The sequence below is a fragment of the Oncorhynchus tshawytscha genome, linkage group LG11 (genome assembly GCF_018296145.1).
Source record: "Oncorhynchus tshawytscha isolate Ot180627B linkage group LG11, Otsh_v2.0, whole genome shotgun sequence".
NCBI classification, from domain to species: domain Eukaryota; kingdom Metazoa; phylum Chordata; class Actinopteri; order Salmoniformes; family Salmonidae; genus Oncorhynchus; species Oncorhynchus tshawytscha.
The window spans coordinates 53,412,915-53,436,848 of NC_056439.1; the positions used below are offsets into that span (position 1 = coordinate 53,412,915).

The 23,934-nt window shown below is 47.3% G+C and overlaps 1 protein-coding gene across 13 annotated transcripts in view; it reads right to left on the reverse strand.

Moving 5' to 3' along the window:
- Positions 1–325: 325 nt before the first annotated feature.
- smoc1 (SPARC related modular calcium binding 1) overlaps positions 326–23,934 on the reverse strand; it is a 180,082-nt gene continuing 156,473 nt past the window's right edge. For 8 of the 13 annotated variants that reach the window (XM_042330355.1, XM_042330354.1, XM_042330352.1 and 5 more), the window contains 2 exons: positions 4,294–4,352; positions 326–4,217 (listed from right to left, as the gene is read on the reverse strand). In XM_042330355.1, coding sequence (XP_042186289.1) covers positions 4,313–4,352 — 40 coding nt within the window. In that variant the 3' untranslated portion in view covers positions 326–4,217; positions 4,294–4,312. The other 5 variants (XM_042330345.1, XM_042330346.1, XM_042330349.1 and 2 more) reach the window with 4 other exon arrangements.

The following is a 23,934-nucleotide window of genomic DNA, read 5'->3' on the forward strand; positions in this document are numbered from 1 at the left end:
TACTATCCAGACTACAGTAAGGACTTGTATCACCATGTGTTGTCTTGATACAGACCAATCAACCATTCTTTAATAGCTCCTATCTGACATTGTGATCTACTGTCAGCAACGGACCTACCGGCTAAGTCTGTTACAGTTATGGCTTTATAACAGTAAAGCCACACAAAGAACCAGGAAGCTGTCAAATACAGAAATATATTTGTAGAAATGTCATTCATTCTTATTCAATTTCAATATAATTCTATGGTCAAATACTACTTTTCACTGTGATCACTTGTCAGCGGAGATCTCAACGATTGAACATAAATCAAAAAGAAACCCAAGATTCTTTAAAAATGTTTATTTCAAATTATGGAAGTCAACTGGCTTGGTCAAAAGAAAAAGCTATTGCTTAGTAAAGTCCTCGTGTTGTAACACACCTGTCTAAAAGATATAGTGAACTAGATGCTTGCGTTTGAGACGGCCCCTTTCTAAAAGCAGTGATATATTTTCACCAGAAGGGGTCAGTAATGTGCTCTTGTTCCCCTTAGAGATATTCTTCTTCCCGTGTCCAAAGCAACCACATTGACACCTGTTACATACAGGAAGTCAAATGCTGTGGGAGAGGTCTACACTCCAAAAAAATTAGGGATGGTCTTACAGTTTGGGTCCTATATTAATGTGTCATGAGTACATTTAGTACCGCTATTTGTCGTGATGTGAATAAAATAAAAGATGGTATTGCTTTTTAGAAAGTTTAAGTCCAAAAGCTCCACAATGAAACAAGGAAACCAACAACAGAATATGATACATATTTACATTGAGAGCCTTCTCTCTTACTTTAGTTCCACGGGGACAGTGTATGGTTTCCAGGGATGAGTCCATATAGGCAAACAAATACACACATAAACAATCACAAATAAACAAACCTCAACTTTCTGAATTTAGAAAGATAACAATTGTGGATATCATTCTTTTTTTCCGTCAGTCTTTTATTTATTTTTTGATTTTTTTTTAAAATGATGACTGTGGTGACATTTTCAGTCGTTCCGCCACTGTTGAAGTGGTATCAGACCTGTGGTTACGGTAACATATTATTTAACCTAATGGGTTAGCATAACAGACCATAGACAAATGTGTTTCTGACATGGGAATTTCAGCCGAGGTGTATTCATTAGCGCACACCGTAGCAAAAAAAGAAACAAGAGTTTCTATTGGACAAATTCAGTTAGGGTCCCTCCCCGTTTCGTCCTGTTTACTTCTGTTTGGTTCCTAGTGAATACACCCCCCTATCTCTCTCTGTCTCTGTTTGCCTGTTCAGTGTCTGTTCTGCCTAAATTATCTTATGGTTGATTTAAAATACAGTGCCAGGGGTTTAATGTCTAAACCTCTCATTATTATGACTCTTAAAGAAATACTTTAAACTTAACTCAGTCAGTCTCACAGTTTCCTTTCCACCCCATACCATTTTCACATAATGAATATTGCAGTTCATATACATTTTACAAAACAAAACATACTGAACACATTCGCTTGTATTTGTGCACTACTTCCCTGTACATATAGCCTCTCTAGTCAGGGACCAACGCAAATAACACTTCACACAGCTACTGGACTTCTGAAGGGGTGAATTATGGGGGATCGAGTCTCTTTACTTCTGCAGCTGAACTCTGATCTTTCATCTTTCTTTTCGGATCCCAGGACCCCTATGACAACAGCTAGTCTTCCTGGGGTTCATGAACACACACACCAAAAAAAATACATGATCGTCAGGTGATCTAACTGGTGATCTAACAGGTGATCTAACTGGTGATCTAACTGGTGATCTAACTGGTGATCTAACAGGTGATCTAACTGGTGATCTAACTGGTGATCTAACTGGTGATCTAACTGGTGATCTAACTGGTGATCTAACTGGTGATCTAACAGGTGATCTAACTGGTGATCTAACAGGTGATCTAACTGGTGATCTAACTGGTGATCTAACTGGTGATCTAACAGGTGATCTAACTGGTGATCTAACAGGTGATCTAACTGGTGATCTAACAGGTGATCTAACTGGTGATCTAACAGGTGATCTAACAGGTGATCTAACAGGTGATCTAACAGGTGATCTAACAGGTGATCTAACTGGTGATCTAACAGGTGATCTAACTGGTGATCTAACAGGTGATCTAACTGGTGATCTAACTGGTGATCTAACAGGTGATCTAACAGGTGATCTAACTGGTGATCTAACAGGTGATCTAACTGGTGATCTAACAGGTGATCTAACTGGTGATCTAACAGGTGATCTAACTGGTGATCTAACTGGTGATCTAACTGGTGATCTAACTGGTGATCTAACAGGTGATCTAACTGGTGATCTAACAGGTGATCTAACTGGTGATCTAACTGGTTGTCATTGTTTTCTGCTGGTTACAGCTACAGATTAGCAGTTTATTGTAGAGCAAACTGAGGCTGTTGATTTGCAGCTCGTTTAAAAAAACCTTATTTGTGTCATCAGCTCCTGTGTCATTAAGGAGACAGAACAGAGAGAACACAGCCTCACAGCTGACAGAGTAACATTGGGACTGACGGATAAACAGGAAATAGTTTGCTGTGTTCGAAGACACATTTAACTGTGCTTCTACCTTCGTGTGCTATTATATGAAATGACAGGATGTTGTGTTGCAAGAATGCCAAAGCAGCATGGATAATGTCCCAGTGAAGACCCAGAAGCATGGATAATGTCCCAGTGAAGACCCAGAAGCATGGATAATGTCCCAGTGAAGAACCAGAAACATGGATAATGTCCCAGGGAAGAACCAGAAGCATGGATAATGTCCCAGTGAAGACCCAGAAGCATGGATAATGTCCCAGTGAAGAACCAGAAACATGGATAATGTCCCAGTGAAGAACCAGAAACATGGATAATGTCCCAGTGAAGACCCAGAAGCATGGATAATGTCCCAGTGAAGACCCAGAAATATGGATAATGTCCCAGTGAAGACCCAGAAGCATGGATAATGTCCCATTGAAGACCCAGAAGCATGGATAATGTCCCAGTGAAGACCCAGAAATATGGATAATGTCCCAGTGAAGACCCAGAAGCATGGATAATGTCTCAGCAAAGACCTAGAAACATGGATAATGTCCCAGTGAAGACCCAGAAACATGGATAATGTCCCAGTGAAGACCCAGAAATGAGGATAATGTCCCAGCGAAGACCCAGAAACATGGATAATGTCCCAGTGAAGACCCAGAAATGAGGATAATGTCCCAGCGAAGACCCAGAAACATGGATAATGTCCCAGTGAAGACCCAGAAACATGGATAATGTCCCAGTGAAGACCCAGAAACGTGGATAATGTCCCAGCGAAGACCCAGAAACATGGATAATGTCCCAGTGAAGACCCAGAAACGTGGATAATGTCCCAGTGAAGACCCAGAACGCCACAGCAACATGGGTAATGTCCCAGTGAAGAACCTTACAGGGGATAACTGTCTCGCTGCGTTTAAACATTAAGGTTAACAATGAGAAGAAGAGTTATTATTCTTATCGAGATATTTTAAGTCACACTAGAAAATATCAAACAAATATCAAAACAGATAGAAAGTCAAACATAGGGATGAGAAAGTGCAAATATTTTGGCGCCACTTCTTGTTTTGTTTTCTCTTGTTTTTTTTCCATTCTTCTTTTTGTACAGGAACTGCTCCATCTGTCTGCTCCATCTGTCTGCTCCATCTGTCTGCTCCATCTGTCTGCTCCATCTGTCTGCTCCATCTGTCTGCTCCATCTGTCTGCTCCATCTTTCTGCTCCATCTGTCTGCTCCATCTGTCTGCTCCATCTTTCTGCTCCATCTGTCTGCTCCATCTGTCTGCTCCATCTTTCTGCTCCATCTTTCTGCTCCATCTGTCTGCCCCATCTTTCTGCTCCATCTGTCTGCTCCACCTGTCTGCTCCATCTTTCTGCTCCATCTGTCTGCTCCATCTTTCTGCTCCATCTTTCTGCTCCATCTGTCTGCTCCATCTTTCTGCTCCATCTGTCTGCTCCATCTTTCTCTTTACTGTCAGTCAGAAAGCATACAGATGCCTTCCCTCTGTTCTAACCCTTCCCTCTGTTCTAACTCTGTTCTAACCCTTCCCTCTGTTCTAACTCTGTTCTAACCCTTCCCTCTGTTCTAACTCTGTTCTAACCCTTCCCTCTGTTCTAACTCTGTTCTAACCCTTCCCTCTGTTCTAACTCTGTTCTAACCCTTCCCTCTGTTCTAACCCTTCCCTCTGTTCTAACTCTGTTCTAACCCTTCCCTCTGTTCTAACTCTGTTCTAACCCTTCCCTCTGCTCTCCTCTCAGCTTCTGGAGCCTTCCTTCCTCACACCAGACGACCTACTGGGAATAGAACAAACGAGAGAGAGAGACAGAGAGAGGGAGAGACAGAGAGAGACAGAGAGAGACAGAGGCAGAGAGAGAGAGAGGCAGAGAGAGGGAGAGAGACAGAGACAGAGAGAGAGAGAGACAGAGAGAGAGAGGGAGAGAGACAGAGAGAGAGAGAGAGAGAGAGAGAGAGAGAGATTGAGAGAGAGACAGAGACAGAGAGAGACAGAGAGAGATTGAGAGAGAGAGACAGAGACAGAGAGAGAGAGAGAGAGACAGAGAGACAGAGAGCGAGAGACAGAGAGCGAGAGACAGAGAGACAGAGAGAGACAGAGAGAGAGAGAGAGAGAGAGAGACAAGAGGTGTAAGCTTCAGGATCCAGCTCCCAGATGCTCCACACACATACATACAGTACATACATTTGTGCGTGTGCTCACACACATATACATCCATCTAGTGACAAGACAACACACGGCACTCCTCCACAGTACATGTCCAAGCTCTTTCATACACACACATGCATGCACGCATATCCGTTTTACACACTCACACACACACTTTTATGCACACCCACACACACACACACACACACACACACACACACACACACACACACACACACACACACACACACACACACACACACACACACACACACACACACACACACACACACACACACACACACACACACACTGTCACAGACAGGAACTAGTATCTAACACTGTCACAGACAGGAACTAAGACCAAGATGGTTTTGGCCTTTCTAGGGAGTTTTTCCTAGCCACCGTGCTTCTACACCTGCATTGCTTGCTGTTTGGGGTTTTAGGCTGGGTTTCTGTACAGCACTTTGAGATATCAGCTGATGTACGAAGGGCTATATAAATAAATTTGATTTGATTTGATGGCCCTCAATGAATGTGTGTGTGTGTGTGTGTGTGTGTGTGTGTGTGTGTGTGTGTGTGTGTGTGTGTGTGTGTGTGTGTGTGTGTGTGTGTGTGTGTGTGTGTGTATATGTGTGTGTGTGTGTGTGTGTGTGCATTTGTACGTGCCTGAATGACAAGTTTGTTCTCTGAAAAATCATGTGGGAAACAGACTCAACCTCTGTGGTTGATATGTAACTCTACACCGCCTTCCTCTGTGGTTGATATGTAACTCTACACCGCCTTCCTCTGTGGTTGATATGTAACTCTACACCGCCTTCCTCTGTGGTTGATATGTAACTCTACACCGCCTTCCTACACCGGCTTATTTATCCTTCCTTATCTTCCTCCCCCAATCCTTCCCACCTCTTCCTCGTTCTCTCTTCTTGCCCCTCTCCTTTTGTTTGTCTACTCTGGCATATTGTTGTAAATCATTAGCGGTACAGTGAGGATCTCAGTTTCAGTAAAACAAAACAACTATGTGATTTAAGGCCACCCTTACCCTAACTGACTGACTGACTGGCTAGATGGTTGACTGGCTGTCTGGCTGGTAGTCTTACTGGCTGTCTGGCAGGTTGGCTAGCTGGCTGGTTGGCTGACTGGCTGGCTGGCTGGCTGGCTGGTTGGCTGACTGGCTGGTTGGCTGACTGGCTGGCTGGCTGGCTGGCTGGCTGGCTGGTTGGCTGACTGGCTGGTTGGCTGACTGGCTGGCTGGCTGGCTGACTGACTGGCTGGTTGGCTGACTGGCTGGTTGGCTGACTGGCTGGCTGGCTGACTGGCTGGTTGACTGGCTGTCTGGCTGGTAGTCTTGCTGGCTGTCTGGCAGGTTGGCTAGCTGGCTGGTTGGCTTACTGGCTGGCTGGCTGACTGGCTGGTTGGCTGACTGGCTGGCTAGCTGACTGGCTGGCAGATTGGCTGACTGGCTGGCTGGCTGGCATATTGGCTAGCTGGATGGTTGGCTGACTGGCTGGCTGAGTCCTCCTGGAGGACTCCCTTTACCAGACTGTGGCTGATAGTAGAGATTACAATAGCCCTGTCCTGGACACTGATCCACAGTAGAGATTACAATAGCCCTGTCCTGGACACTGATCTACAGTAGAGATTACAATAGCCCTGTCCTGGACCCTGATCTACAGTAGAGATTACAATAGCACTGTTCTGGACCCTGATCTACAGTAGAGATTACAATAACCCTGTCCTGCACCTTGATCTACAGTAGAGATTACAATAGCCCTGTCCTGGACCCTGATCTACAGTAGAGATTACAATAACCCTGTCCTGGACCCTGATCTACAGTAGAGATTACAATAGCCCTGTCCTGGACCCTGATCTACAGTAGAGATTACAATAGCCCTGTCCTGGACACTGATCTACAGTAGAGATTGCAATAGCCCTGTCCTGGACCCTGATCTACAGCAGAGATTACAATAGCCCTGTCCTGGACCCTGATCTACAGTAGAGATTACAATAACCCTGTCCTGGACCCTGATCTACAGTAGAGATTACAATAGCCCTGTCCTGGACCCTGATCTACAGTAGAGATTACAATAGCCCTGTCCTGGACCCTGATCTACAGTAAAGATTACAATAGCCCTGTAGTTGTATCGTAAGGCTACGGCAGGTCCAAGTGTTGGGACTGGGAGCTGTTCCGGAAATGGGACTCCTTTTGGGCTCATCAATAAGACACAAAGAAGAGAGAGAAAGAGAGGGACGGGAGAGAGAGTGAGGGATGGGAGAGACAGGGAGGGATGGGAGGGAGAGGGAGGGATGGGAGAGAGAGGGAGGGATGGGAGGGAGAGGGAGGGATGGGAGAGAGAGGGAGGGATGGGAGGGAGAGATTGGAGAGAGAAGGGGATAGGAGGGAGAGGAAGGGAGGGAGGGATGGGAGGGAGAGGGAGGGATGGGAGAGAGAGTGAGGGACGGCAGAGAGAGGGAGGGATGGGAGGGAGAGATTGGAGAGAGAAGGGGATAGGAGGGAGAGGGAGGGAGGGAGGGATGGGAGAGAGAAGGAGGGATGGGAGGGACAGGGAGGGATGGGAGGGAGAGGGAGTGATGGGAGAGACAGGGAGGGATGGGAGGGAGAGATTGGAGAGAGAAGGGGATAGGAGGGAGAGGAAGGGAGGGAGGGATGGGAGAGAGAAAGATATGCGAGAAAGGGAGGATTAGAATGGGGGCAGGGACTGTTGGGAGGAAGGGAGGATTAGAATGGGGGCAGGGACTATTGGGAGGGAGGGAGGGAGGGAGAGAAGAGATGGGTTGGTAGCCATGCAGAATGCAGATTGCTTACAGATGGTTGTCAGAGGGGTAATAGAGAGGGTCTGGAGCCATGGAGAACAAATCAGTATGTGTGCACGCCCGCATCCGTGACTGTGTATAAGATAGTTTGTGAAAGGGTATGTGTCTGATGGGGGGGGGGGGATATGTGAGGGAAAGAGAGGCAGGGTGTGTGTCTGATGGGGGGTAGCGATATGTGAGGGAAAGAGAGGCAGGGTGTGTGTCTGATGGGGGGGTAGTGATATGTGAGGGAAAGAGAGGCAGGGTGTGTGTCTGATGGGGGGATATGTGAGGGAAAGAGAGGCAGGGTGTGTGTCTGATGGGGGTAGCGATATGTGAGGGAAAGAGAGGCAGGGTGTGTGTCTGATGGGGGGATATGTGAGGGAAAGAGAGGCAGGGTGTGTGTCTGATGGGGGGTAGGGATATGTGAGGGAAAGAGAGGCAGGGTGTGTGTCTGATGGGGGGATATGTGAGGGAAAGAGAGGCAGGGTGTGTGTCTGATGGGGGGATATGTGAGGGAAAGAGAGGCAGGGTGTGTGTCGGATGGGGGGGATATGTGAGGGAAAGAGAGGCAGGGTGTGTGTCTGATGGGGGTAGGGATATGTGAGGGAAAGAGAGGCAGGGTGTGTGTCTGATGGGGGTAGTGATATGTGAGGGAAAGAGAGGGCAGGGTGTGTGTCTGATGGGGGTAGCGATATGTGAGGGAAAGAGAGGAAGGGTGTGTGTCTGATGGGGGTAGCGATATGTGAGGGAAAGAGAGGCAGGGTGTGTGTCTGATGGGGGGTATGTGAGGGAAAGAGAGGCAGGGTGTGTGTCTGATGGGGGATATGTGAGGGAAAGAGAGGCAGGGTGTGTGTCGGAGGGGGTAGCGATATGTGAGGGAAAGAGAGGCAGGGTGTGTGTCTGATGGGGGTAGCGATATGTGAGGGAAAGAGAGGCAGGGTGTGTGTCGGAGGGGGGGGATATGTGAGGGAAAGAGAGGCAGGGTGTGTGTCTGATGGGGGATATGTGAGGGAAAGAGAGGCAGGGTGTGTGTCTGATGGGGGGATATGTGAGGGAAAGAGAGGCAGGGTGTGTGTCTGATGGGGGGATATGTGAGGGAAAGAGAGGCAGGGTGTGTGTCTGATGGGGGGATATGTGAGGGAAAGAGAGGCAGGGTGTGTGTCTGATGGGGGGATATGTGAGGGAAAGAGAGGCAGGGTGTGTGTCTGATGGGGGGTAGTGATATGTGAGGGAAAGAGAGGCAGGGTGTGTGTCTGATGGGGGTAGCGATATGTGAGGGAAAGAGAGGCAGGGTGTGTGTCTGATGGGGGGGTATGTGAGGGAAAGAGAGGCAGGGTGTGTGTCGGAGGGGGTAGCGATATGTGAGGGAAAGAGAGGCAGGGTGTGTGTCTGATGGGGGGTAGCGATATGTGAGGGAAAGAGAGGAAGGGTGTGTGTCTGATGGGGGGTAGGGATATGTGAGGGAAAGAGAGGCAGGGTGTGTGTCTGATGGGGGGTATGTGAGGGAAAGAGAGGCAGGGTGTGTGTCGGAGGGGGGGGTATGTGAGGGAAAGAGAGGCAGGGTGTGTGTCGGAGGGGGGTAGCGATATGTGAGGGAAAGAGAGGAAGGGTGTGTGTCTGATGGGGGGTAGCGATATGTGAGGGAAAGAGAGGAAGGGTGTGTGTCTGATGTGGGGGGGTAGCGATATGTGAGGGAAAGAGAGGCAGGGTGTGTGTCTGATGGGGGGGGTATGTGAGGGAAAGAGAGGCAGGGTGTGTGTCTGATGGGGGGGTATGTGAGGGAAAGAGAGGCAGGGTGTGTGTCGGAGGGGGGTAGCGATATGTGAGGGAAAGAGAGGCAGGGTGTGTGTCTGATGGGGGGTAGCGATATGTGAGGGAAAGAGAGGAAGGGTGTGTGTCTGATGGGGGGGGATATGTGAGGGAAAGAGAGGCAGGGTGTGTGTCTGATGGGGGTAGCGATATGTGAGGGAAAGAGAGGCAGGGTGTGTGTCGGAGGGGGGGTAGCGATATACAGGTGGCTAGCTGTCAGTGGCTGTGCCCACATAATGTAATGTATGGTCTAGGTGGCTATCCAAGACACACCAATCCACTAATATACACTAACATACAATACAATCCACTAATATAGACTACAATCCATTAATATAAAGTGCCATCAGAAAGTATTCAGACCCCTTGATTTTTCCTATTTTGTTAAATTACAGCATGAATCTAAAATGGATTACATAAATAAAACAAGCCAGCAATCTACAGACAATACCACATAATGACTGGCCTTATTGCTTAAATGTATGGGGGATACAAGTGAGATATACTGCCTAGTGTACTGGGGACACCAGTGAGATATACTGCCTAGTGTACTGGGGATACCAGTGAGATATACTGCCTAGTGTACTGGGGACACCAGTGAGATATACTGCCTAGTGTACTGGGGACACCAGTGAGATATACTGCCTAGTGTACTGGGGATACCAGTGAGATATACTGCCTAGTGTACTGCAGTACTGGGGATACCAGTGAGATATACTACCTAGTGTACTGGGGATACAACATATATACTGCCTAGTGTACTGTAGTACTGGGGATACCAGTGAGATATACTGCCTAGTGTACTGTAGTACTGGGGATACCAGTGAGGTATACTGCCTAGTGTACTGTAGTACTGGGGATACCAGTGAGGTATATTGCCCAGTGTACTGTAGTTTATATTGTGCACTGGAGAAGACAGTGGGTAACCAGTGAGGTATACTACCTAGTGTACTGTAGTTTATATTGTGCACTGGAGAAGACAGTGGGTAACCAGTGAGGTATACTACCTAGTGTACTGTAGTTTATATTGTGCACTGGAGAAGACAGTGGGTAACCAGTGAGCTAATGTCATCTATATATAACTGACTTACAAGAACGTTCACCACGTCAAAACAAAGAGCAAAGTACCCCAGTACACCAGTACCCCAGTACCCCAGCTCCAGTTCCCCAGTACCCCAGCTCCAGTTCCCCAGCTCCAGTTCCCCAGTACCCCAGCTCCAGTTCCCCAGTACCCCAGCTCCAGTTCCCCAGCTCCAGTTCCCCAGTACCCCAGCTCCAGTTCCCCAGTTCCCCAGCTCCAGTACCCCAGTACCCCAGCTCCCCACTACCCCAGCTCCAGTACCCCAGTACCCCAGCTCCAGTACCCCAGCTCCAGTACCCCAGTACCCCAGCTCCAGTTCCCCAGTACCCCAGCTCCAGTTCCCATGTTCCCCAGCTCCAATACCCCAGCTCCAGTTCCCCAGCTCCAGTACCCCAGTACCCCAGCTCCAGTTCCCCAGCTCCAGTACCCCAGTACCCCAGCTCCAGTACCCCAGCTCCAGTACCCCAGTACCCCAGCTCCAGTTCCCCAGTACCCCAGTACCCCAGCTCCAGTACCCCAGTACCCCAGCTCCAGTTCCCCAGCCCCAGTACCCCAGCTCCAGTTCCCCGGCTCCAGTACCCCAGTACTCCAGTACCCCAGTACCCCAGCTCCAGTTCCCCAGCTCCAGTACCCCAGTACCCCAGCTCCAGTACCCCAGCTCCAGTTCCTCAGCTCCAGTACCCCAGTACCCCAGCTCCAGTACCCCAGCTCCAGTACCCCAGTACCCCAGCTCCAGTACCCCAGCTCCAGTACCCCAGTACCCCAGCTCCAGTACCCCAGCTCCAGTTTCCCCAGCTCCAGTACCCCAGTACCCCAGCTCCAGTTCCCCAGCTCCAGTACCCCAGTTCCAGTTCCCCAGCTCCAGTACCCCAGTACCCCAGCTCCAGTACCCAGTACCCCAGCTCCAGTACCCCAGCTCCAGTACCCAGTACCCCAGCCCCAGTACCCCAGCTCCAGTACCCCAGTACCCCAGCTCCCCACTACCCCAGCTCCAGTACCCCAGCTCCCCAGTACCCTAGTACCCCAGCTCCAGTACCCCAGTACCCCAGTGCTCCAGTATCCCAGTGCTCCAGTGCTCCAGTACCCCAGTGCACCAGGACCCCAGTACCCCAGTGCTTCAGTACCCCAGTGCTCCAGTACCCCAGTGCACCAGGATCCCAGTACCCCAGTGCTCCAGTACCCCAGTGCTTCAGTACCCCAGTGCTCCAGTACCCCAGTGCACCAGGATCCCAGTACCCCAGTGCTCCAGTACCCCAGTACCCCAGTGCTCCAGTACCCCAGTGCCCCAGTGCTTCAGTACCCCAGTGCTCCAGTGCTCCAGTACCCCAGTACCCCAGCTCCAGTTAGAAGTTTAATACACAGAGAAAATTACATCAACAGCAGACTGCCGTCATGAGTAATTAAAACACACTGAGTGGACTCATTACTGTACTGTAGAACTTGGGCACCGGGCAAGGAGAGGGACAGGATCTCTAATGATTCTGGAGACATGGGGCCGGCAGCCAAACCTGCTCTGCTCATAATGCCCCCCATTCATTCAGTCAGGTCTAAAGGCAGACAGACAGCCAGTCAGGACACAGACACATAGACTACGGAAAGAGGGGAGAAACAACCACCACCGTGTCCTATTCAGGCTGAGGAGCACAAAGGACAGATTGGGGTGGAGGAGGAGGAGGAGGAGGAGGAGGAGGAGGAGGAGGAGGAGGAGAGGAGAGGAGAACACAGTCAGCCACACACTGCATACTGTTGCCAGGACGTCCAGGGTCTACTACCTTAACATTTGACCCCGTAACTAGAGTACAGACTATTCTGAAATGATCTATCTCAGATGTAAAACTATGATCAAACATGACAGGTGGTTCCATTGACACAATATGTCATGGTCTAAAGTCCCTGGAAAAGTACAAATCCCTTCATCCCTTCAAATCCCTTCAGCCCTTCAGTGTATGATGGTACATGCTGTCCTTCAGTGCATGATGGTACATGCTGTCCTTCAGTGTATTATGGTACCTGATGCCATTCAGTGTATGATGGTACATTATGTCCTTCGGTATATGATGGTACATGCCGTCCTTCAGTGTATGATGGTACATGCTGCCCTTCAGTGTATGATGGTACATGCCGTCCTTCAGTGTATTATGGTACCTGATGCCATTCAGTGTATGATGGTACATTATGCCCTTCGGTATATGATGGTACATGCTGTCCTCTAGTGTATTATGGTACCTGATGCCATTCAGTGTATGATGGTACATTATGTCCTTCGGTATATGATGGTACATGCCGTCCTTCAGTGTATGATGGTACATGCTGCCCTTCAGTGTATGATGGTACATGCCGTCCTTCAGTGTATGATGGTACATGATGCACATTCAGTGTATGATGGTACATGCTGCCCTTCAGTGTATGATGGTACATGCTGCCCTTCAGTGTATGGTGGTACATGCTGCCCTTCCATGTATATTGGTACATTCTGTCCTTCAGTATATGATGGTACATTATGTCCTTCAGTATAGTATGGTACATGCTGTCCTTCAGTGTGTGATGACACATGCTGTCCTTCAGTATATGATGGTACATGATGTCATTTGGTGTATGGTGGTACATGCTGACTTCAGTATATGATGGTACATGCTGACCTTCCCACTCCCTTTTAGTTATTCAGGATAGAGGCCGAAAGAACAGTGTTTGTGTGTGTGTGTGTGTGTGTGTGTGTGTGTGTGTGTGTGTGTGTGTGTGTGTGTGTGTGTGTGTGTGTGTGTGTCTTACTGAATGAGAGCAGTCAGACTATTAATGAGTCACACGATGAGTGCCCCTCTCCTGTTCCAACCAATGCATTAATGCTGGGAACCGAACGTACAATGTTATACTTCAATAGTACCTCTAGTGGACAACAATGCCAACCAACAACCAGGGAACATGTGAGAGACCAGAGCAGTCCTACAAATCTACTGATCCAAAATACACACCCACACCCACACACACAGGCCCGTAGGCATTTACACACAGACGGTACTCAGATGGTTCCCCTTGCCGTTGCCAATATGTGGAGGAGCCTCTCCCAGATGTGCTTTCTGCTCACCCTCCTCCTCCTCACCCCCTGTTCCCATCATCACCTCCCTCCTCTCCTCCCGCTTCTCAGACCCACCCACCCTCCCCTCTTCCCTCATCACCTCCCTCCTCTCCCTCCCCCTTTCTCTCAGACCTACCCAACCGTCATGCCCCCTCCCCTTTGCTCTCCTTCTCTCAGAGCTACCATCCCCCTTTGCTCTCCTTCTCTCAGAGCTACCATCCCCTTTGCTCTCCTTCTCTCAGAGCTACCATCCCCTTTTGCTCTCCTTCTCTCAGAGCTACCATCCCCCTTTGCTCTCCTTCTCTCAGAGCTACCATCCCCCTTTGCTCTCCTTCTCTCAGAGCGTCCCTCAGGATCCTTCATGAACAGACAAGGATACTGTAAATATCTCATACAACACTTTCAGTTAATAACACTGGAAAGATCCAAATCTCCGACAGAGCTCGCTGAGATTTAACATTTAGTAAACCCGTCCAGACTTGCTTCGGGATTATGTCTACTTCCCCTAGAGTCAGATGAAGTAGTGGATACCATTTGTATGTCTCTGTGTCCAGTATGGAGGAAGTTAGAGGTAGTTTCGCGAGCCGATGCTAATTACCGTTAGCGCAAATGACTGGAAGTCTATGGTATCTGCAAGCTTGCCATTGCCAAAATCATGAGTATCCCTTTAAAAGCATCATGGTAGCTTAAATGTAGGTATATCTGAATGACCAAATACAATGACAGCCAGTCTATCTATGTCCAGAAGGGTAGCCTAGTGGTTAGAGCGTTGGACTAGTAACTGGAAGGTTGCAAGTTCAAACCCCTGAGCTGACAAGGTACAAATCTGTCGTTCTGCACCTGAACAGGCAGTTTTCATTGAAAATAAGAATTTGTTCTTAACTGACTTGCCTAGTTGAAAAAAGATATACAGTTGGGTCTGAAATTATCGGTACACTTGAAAAATATGAGTAAAAAAGACTATATAAAATCTCCCGCCCAAAAGTTTTTAAAAATATTATTTTATACTAATACAATTGCTAATCGAAATACTTTTTGTTTAATTAACAAGTAATCTTTTGAATTTTTGGGAATTATTGGCACCCCTAGTTTCATTACCTTTGAATACCTCAACTTGCGAGGATAACAGCACTGAGCCTTTTTTCTAAAATGTTTTATGAGATTGGAGAACACATAGGAAAGGATCTGAGACCTGAGATCTGATTCCTCTTTACAGCATCTTTCCAGATCCTTGATATCCTGAGATGGACTGGCCCTCTTCAATTCTAAAGGTTTTCAATTGGGTTCAAGTCCGGAGACTGAGATGGACTGGCCCTCTTCAATTCTAAAGGTTTTCAATTGGGTTCAAGTCCGGAGACTGAGATGGACTGGCCCTCTTCAATTCAAAAGGTTTTCAATTGGGTTCAAGTCCAGAGACTGAGATGGACTGGCCCTCTTCAATTCAAACCACAGGTTTTCAATTGGGTTCAAGTCCGGAGACTGAGATGGACTGGCCCTCTTCAATTCAAACCACAGGTTTTCAATTGGGTTCAAGTCCGGAGACTGAGATGGACTGGCCCTCTTCAATTCAAACCACAGGTTTTCAATTGGGTTCAAGTCCGGAGACTGAGATGGACTGGCCCTCTTCAATTCAAACCACAGGTTTTCAATTGGGTTCAAGTCCGGAGACTGAGATGGACTGGCCCTCTTCAATTCAAACTACAGGTTTTCAATTGGGTTCAAGTCCGGAGACTGAGATGGACTGGCCCTCTTCAATTCAAACTACAGGTTTTCAATTGGGTTCAAGTCCGGAGACTGAGATGGACTGGCCCTCTTCAATTCAAAAGGTTTTCAATTGGATTCAAGTCCGGAGACTGAGATGGACTGGCCCTCTTCAATTCAAACCACAGGTTTTCATTTGGGTTCAAGTCCGGAGACTGAGATGGACTGGCCCTCTTCAATTCAAACTACAGGTTTTCAATTGGGTTCAAGTCCGGAGACTGAGATGGACTGGCCCTCTTCAATTCAAAAGGTTTTCAATTGGATTCAAGTCCGGAGACTGAGATGGACTGGCCCTCTTCAATTCAAACCACAGGTTTTCAATTGGGTTCAAGTCCGGAGACTGAGATGGACTGGCCCTCTTCAATTCAAAAGGTTTTCAATTGGATTCAAGTCCGGAGACTGAGATGGACTGGCCCTCTTCAATTCAAACCACAGGTTTTCAATTGGGTTCAAGTCCGGAGACTGAGATGGACTGGCCCTCTTCACCTCATATCCATCATCTCCACGCCTACATCAACATGTTTTGAAAATAATAAAATTAAAATAAAAGATAGAGGAAGGTAAGCATTTCCAATGACATCATCAACCAATTAGAAAACAATTAGAAGGCAATGCCTCCTCATAATTTGTTAAAATCTCATGATGCCCACTGATGATGTCATTGGAAACATTAATCTTCCTATTTCTTTTTTTTTTTTTACAATAAAACATTGAAAAACGCGCCATATGTTGATGTTGGGGTTGTGCTGGGAGTGATGAATATGAATTTGAATTTCCCTTTAACAAGGGCCACAGGACAAGTGGAACCCCAAAGAAACACATTGAATGACACATTCGTAAATGGCCAAAAAAGACAGTAAAAAAGAAAAAGAAAGAAGGAATACTCTTTTTTTTTTTTTTGGGGGGTTAGTAGGGGTTCTTAATGTTAATGTTGCAAGTTAGAAGGAAACACAAGGTGCCCTTTTCTAAATATCAGTTTTTCTCTTGTTATTTCAGTCACTGATAGTCTGCCAATTAGCCCATGTCAGCTAACAATTTTTAGATTGCTAAATTAGTTTAGCGGCCGGCTATCTAAACTTGTTATCATCAGTGAATTACCGGATGTGAGGCCCCCATTGATTTTGTTAGTCAGTCTCATTCAGATATCATATTAAAAACTGAAAACATTTCTCTCCATCAGGAAAAATTTGTAGAATTGCATGAAATTAGTTATAAAATTGCTAAATCTTCACTCCGCCCCATGACAAAATGTATAGAATTGCAGAAAACTTGCTTTAAAACGACAACATTTTCTCTACACCCCGTGACAAAATGTATAGAATTGCAGAAAACTTGCTTTAAAACGACAACATTTTCTCTACACCCCGTGACAAAATGTATAGAATTGCAGAAAACTTGCTTTAAAACGACAACATTTTCTCTACACCCCGTGACAAAATGTATAGAATTGCAGAAAACTTGCTTTAAAACGACAACATTTTCTCTACACCCCGTGACAAAACGTATAGAATTGCAGAAAACTAGCTTTAAAATGACAACATTTTCTCTACACCCCGTGACAAAATGTATAGAATTGCAGAAAACTTGCTTTAAAACGACAACATTTTCTCTACACCCCGTGACAAAATGTATAGAATTGCAGAAAACTTGCTTTAAAACGACAACATTTTCTCTACACCCCGTGACAAAACGTATAGAATTGCAGAAAACTAGCTTTAAAACGACAACATTTTCTCTACACCCCGTGACAAAACGTATAGAATTGCAGAAAACTAGCTTTAAAACGACAACATTTTCTCTACACCCCGTGACAAAACGTATAGAATTGCAGAAAACTAGCTTTAAAACGACAACATTTTCTCTACACCCCATGACAAAATGTATAGAATTGCAGAAAACATGCTTTAAAATGACAACATTTTCTCTACACCCCATGACAAAATGTGTAGAATTGCAGAAAACATGCTTTAAAACGACAACATTTTCTCTACACCCCATGACAAAATGTGCAGAATTGCAGAACACTTGCTGTGGGGTCAACAGGTTTCCACCATAGTTGAAAAGGCACTCAACTGAGGCACTGAAGGGCAGTGTAGTGCTGTACTCCAGAAAACAAGGAGTCCCAAGACTTGTCTTTGTCTTCGAGGTACTTCCTCATCCTCTGCAGCATCACTGGCCCTTGTTGTTGTACCTCCAAATGCAAAAACCAATTGACTTGTTCTCCATAGGAAGCTGCTTCTTCAACTAATGAACTCTGCATCTCCTCTCTTTTTCCAGGGTTGAACCAACACAGTCAAAAACTTGGCACGGTAGCAGTTGACATTTTTTGCTTCATGGGTGCTTAGCATAGATCCAAACCATTGAGGCAGTCTATAGCCTCAATGACCTTAGTGATGATTTGTGCCGAGAGGCCTACCACCGGCGTATTGTCAGTAAACTTGATGATGGTGATGGAGTCGTGCGTGGCCACGCAGTTGTGGGTAAAGTAGGAGACTAAGAACACACCACTGAGGGGCCACCGTGTTGAGGGTCAGCGTGGTGGAGGTGATTTTGCCTACTCTCACCATCTGGGCGCCAGCCCGTCAGGAAGTCCAGGATCCAGTCGCAGAGGGAGCTGTTCATACCCAGGGTCCTAAGCTTGGTGAAGAGCTTGAAGAGAAAAATTGTTGTTGAACACTAAGCTGTAGTCAATGAACAGCATTGACTTAAGGTATTCCTCTTATCTAGGTGGGTGAGGGTAGTGTGGAGTTCAATTAAGATTGAGTCGTCTATGGATCTGTTGAGGCGGTATGCAAATTGGAGTGGGTCTACTGTGTCTGGGATGACGGAGTTGATGTGTTTCTTAACCAGCCTTTCAAAGCCCTTCATGATTACAGGTGTGAGTGCTACAGGAAAATAGTAATTGTGGCATGAAGCATAAGAGTTCTTGGGAACATAAATGATCTGGACACCAAATGCTGGACACCAAATGCATGGTCAGTTTAAGACAAGTGGGGATTACAGACTGGGACATTGAGAAGTTGAAAATGGCCATGAATATGCCTGCCAGCTGTTCGGCTCTGGGAACACGCCCTGGAATACCCTCCGGCCCTGCAGTCTTGCAAGTGTTGACCTGATTAAACACCTTATTCTGGTTTGGTGGGGACCCTCATACACGGCACGGTCTTGTTACTGTCGAAGTGTGCATAAAATACATTGAGTTCGTCTGGTAGAGAAGTATTTATGTGGTAGATCACGGTTGAATGCTCCTTTGTAATCCGTAATGGACTGTAGCCCCTGCCAACTGCGTCGGGTGTCGGAGCCTGTGTAATAAGATTCCACCTTTTCCAATATTGTCTGTTTGATTACTACTTGAGGGTAGGGTAACAGTGGTCTGTAGCGCCCCTAGTGGTGAAGGAGATGTGTTGATGGAAGTTCGGCATTACGTATCTCAGTGACGTTGAATTCAAATCACTGGCAACAAGAAAAGCAGCCTCTGGGTGCAAGTTGTCCTTCTTGTTTACAGCCTCGTACAGTTCGTTAAGTGCCAGCTTGTTGTTTTTCTTGTCCTGAGATGGAATGTATACAACAGTCATGATAACAGATGAAATCTCTCTTGGGAGGTAGAAGGGTCGGCATTTGACTTTCAGGTCACCTGACACGGACACTAGATCAGGTAATGCTGTTATTTTGCTGTCATGATGCACTAGCTATTGATGGATAACAGACACGTTTTCGATACCCTCTGTATATAGCCTCGCTAGTGTTATTTTACTGTCATGATGCCCTACACACTGACAGGACTCTACACACTGACAGGACTCTACACACTGCCACACTGACAGGACACAACACACTGATAACAGGACTCTACACAATGACAGGACTCTACACACTCACAGGACTCTACACACTAACAGGACTCTCTACACACTGACAGGACTCTACACACTGACAGGACTCTACATACTGACAGGACTCTACACACTGACATGACTCTACACACTGACACTGACAGGACTCTACACACTGACAGGACTCTACACACTGACAGGACTCTACACACTGCCACACTGACAGGACACAACACACTGATAACAGGATTCTACACACTGACAGGACTCTACACACTGACAGGACTCTACACACTGACAGGACTCTACACACTCACAGGACTCTACACACTAACATGACTCTACACACTGATAGGACTCTACACACTGACATGACTCTACAAACTGACAGGACTCTCTACACACTGACAGGACTCTACACACTGACAGGACTCTACACACTGACAGGACTCTACATACTGACAGGCCTCTACACACTGACATGACTCTACACACTGACACTGACAGGACTCTACACACTGACAGGACTCTACACACTGACAGGACTCTACACACTGCCACACTGACAGGACACAACACACTGATAACAGGATTCTACACACTGACAGGACTCTACACACTGACAGGACTCTACACACTCACAGGACTCTACACTCTAACATGACTCTACACACTGATAGGCCTCTACAAACTGACATGACTCTACAAACTGACAGGACTCTACACACTGACAGGACTCTACACACTGACAGGATTCTAGACACTGACACTGACAGGACTCTATACACTGACAGGACCCTACACACTGACACTGACAGGACTCTACACACTGACACTGACAGGACTCTATACACTGACCGAACTCTACACACTGACAGGACTCTACACACTGACAGGACTCTACACACTGACAGGACTCTACACACTGACACTGACAGGACTCTACACACTGACACTGACAGGACTCTACACACTGACCCTGACAGGACCCTACACACTGACACTGACAGGACTCTACACACTGACATGACTCTACAAACTGACAGGACTCTACACACTGACAGGATTCTAGACACTGACACTGACAGGACTCTACACACTGAGAGGACTCTATACACTGACAGGACTCTACACACTGACCGGACTCTACACACTGACATGACTCTACACACTGACAGGACTCTACACACTGACAGGACTCTACACACTGACAGGACTCTACACACTGACAGGACTCTACACACTGACACTGACAGGACTCTACACACTGACACTGACAGGACTCTATACACTGACCGGACTCTACACACTGACAGGACTCTACACACTGACAGGACTCTACACACTGACAGGACTCTACACACTGACAGGACTCTACACACTGACACTGACAGGACTCTACACACTGACACTGACAGGACTCTACACACTGACATGACTCTACAAACTGACAGGACTCTACACACTGGCAGGATTCTAGACACTGACACTGACAGGACTCTATACACTGACAGGACTCTACACACTGACCGGACTCTACACACTGACAGGACTCTACACACTGACAGGACTCTACACACTGACAGGACTCTACACACTGACAGGACTCTACACACTGACACTGACAGGACTCTACACACTGACATGACTCTACAAACTGACAGGACTCTACACACTGGCAGGACTCTACACACTGACCGGACTCTACACACTGACAGGACTCTACACACTGACAGGACTCTACACACTGACAGGACCCTATACACTGACCCTGACAGGACTCTATACACTGACTATACATATCTCCCTCCCTGTCCCCTTCCCCCTATACATATCTACCTCCATCACTCCACTATCCCTGTCTCCTTCCCCTTATACATATCTACCTCCATCACTCCAGTATCCCTGTCCCCTTCCCCCTATACATATCTACCTCCATCACTCCAGTATACCTGCAAATTGTTAATATGGTATTGAACTTACTTTTTACACATGTCCTGTATATATTATGCTTACCTTCTTACTTTATTGTGTATTTCATATTTCTTATTTCTTGTGTGTTTGTTTTGTTATTATTTATTACATTGTTGTTGTTTTGACTTTGCAAGAAAGGCATTTCACTGTACTTGTGCATGTGACATTAAAACTTTAAAACTTGAAACTTAAAAATCTAATTTCTTACGATTATCAGTAATATGTACAAATGTATAAAACACAGATTACTATGTATACTTTTATAAGACTATAAATGACCAACCACCCATCTTTGGAGAAAAGATCACCGAATCCCGAAGTATTCCTTTATTAAGGTCAACGGCATCATTTTGGAAAATGTCCCTTTATAAGGTCAATGGCATCATGAACATTACCCAGTACCACGACATTTTAACCAAAAAAACTGGTTGCCTCTGCTAGGAGGCTGAAATTTGTCCAAAGGTGGATCTTTCAGCAAGACAATAAGCCCAAGCACACATCAACATCCACAAAGAAATGGTATCTACACCGCCATACAGCCTCTGAGACTCATGCCTCTCTGGCTCTCTCTATCACACCCTCTCTTTCTCTCTCCCCCCTGTCTCTCTTGCTGTCTCTCTCTCTGTGTCTCTCGCTGTGTCTCTCTCTGTCTCTCTTGCTGTCTCTCTCTCTCTGTCTCTCTCTTTCTCCCTCTTTCTACCTCTTTCTCTCTTTTTCTCCACCTGTCTCTCTCTCTCTGTCTCTCTCTTACTCCACCTCTCTCTCTGTCTCTCTCTTTCTCCACCTGTCTCTCTCTTTCTCCACCTGTCTCTCTAACTCTTTCTCCCTCTTTCTCCCTCTTTCTCCACCTGTCTCTCTCTCTCTGTCTCTCTCTTACTCCACCTCTCTCTCTGTCTCTCTCTTTCTCCACCTGTCTCTCTCTCTCTGTCTCTCTCTTACTCCACCTCTCTCTCTGTCTCTCTCTTTCTCCACCTGTCTCTCTCTCTCTGTCTCTCTCTTACTCCACCTCTCTCTCTGTCTCTCTCTGTCTCTCTCTTACTCCACCTCTCTCTCTGTCTCTCTCTGTCTCTCTCTTACTCCACCTCTCTCTCTGTCTCTCTCTTTCTCCACCTGTCTCTCTAACTCTTTCTCCCTCTTTCTCTCTCTTTCTCCACCTGTCTCTCTTTCTCCCTCTTTCTCTCTCTGTCTCTCTCTGTCTCTCTCTTTCTCCCTCTTTCTCCCTCTTTCTCCCCCTGTCTCTCTCAGTCTCTCTAAAAAAACCTCAAAAGACAAATCAACAGCCCAGATTGAGTCCTGAGTGGTATCCAATAAAACTGTCTCTTAAACTGCATTTAGCTTCAGGCCACAAAACATGTAGGTGAGAGAGTAGTGACCCCCCCCCCCCCACCCAGCCCTCCTCATAACACCCCTAATGTTGATCCTGGCAGGTCTGACCTCGGGCCGCTAAAGCTTGACGTTATGCCCGCTCCGCTCTGCTCTGCTCCAGTGCGAGGAGCCACTGTTCTCCAGGCCGGGCTGGGCCAGAGTAAACACATTACCTCAGCTCTCTGCAGCACTCTGTTTGGTTCCTCAGGGCTCCACTAGACTCCGCTAGGCCCACTGGTCTACAGGCTGAACAGAGAGGAGAGTTGGCGTAGCTGGCCAGAATCAACAGCACTGACCGACGGGACTAATAATGGAGGGAATCCCACCAGACAAAACAACACAGACAGAGGGGAGGGAGACAGAAAGGGAGGAATAGCGAGGGTGTGAGAGAGAAAGCAAGAGAGGTAGGGAAGGAGAGAGAAAGGGAGAAAGGGAGGGAGAGAGAGAGAGAGAGGGAAAGGGATGGAGGGAGGGTGGGAGTGAGAGAGAAAGGGAGAGGGAGGGAGGGAGAGAGAGAGAGAGTGGGGAGAGGGAGGGAGGGAGAGAGAGAGAGAGAAAGGGATGGAGGGAGGGAGAAATGGGAAGGGTGGGAGGGAGAAAGATAGGGAGAGGGAGGGAGGAGAGAGGAGACTGAGACAGAAAGAAAGACAGAGTGAACAAAATACAGATATCCTTTCTGTTCTGTAACCTCTCAGTAGCACATGATCAGGGATTGTGTTCCTGCAGATGGTATCATGTGTTTGACCTCCCAGTATCAGGACAGGGTAGTACAACTAGCTGGTGACCTCCCAGTAACAGTAGAGCTAGCTGGTGACCTCCCAGTAACAGGGCAGCTAGCTGGTGACCTCCTAGCAACAGTACAACTAGCTGGTGACCTCCCAGTAACAGTACAGCTAGCTGGTGACCTCCAAGTAACAGGACAGCTAGCTGGTGACCTCCAAGTAACAGTACAACTAGCTGGTGACCTCCAAGTAACAGGACAGCTAGCTGGTGACCTCCCAGTAACAGGACAGCTAGCTGGCGACCTCCCAGTAACAGGACAGCTAGCTGCTGACCTCCCAGTAGTGTACGATGTGCTTTTTGGAGGAGATGTTCTGGTATCTCCAAAATTCCACTAAAGGATTCTATTGAGTGATGGGAGTGAGAGGAGGGGTGAGGAGGAATGAGGAGGGGTGAGGAGGAATGAGGAGGGGTGAGGAGGAATGAGGAGGGATGAGGAGGGGTGAGGAGGAATGAGGAGGATTGAGGAGGGGTGAGGAGGAATGAGGAGGGGTGAGGAGGAATGAGGAGGGGTGAGGAGGAATGAGGAGGGATGAGGAGGGGTGAGGAGGAATGAGGAGGGGTGAGGAGGAATGAGGAGGGGTGAGGAGGAATGAGGAGGGATGAGGAGGGGTGAGAAGGAATGAGGAGGGATGAGGAGGGGTGAGGAGGAATGAGGAGGAATGAGGAGGGGTGAGGAGGATTGAGGAGGGGTGAGGAGGAATGAGAAGGGGTGAGGAGG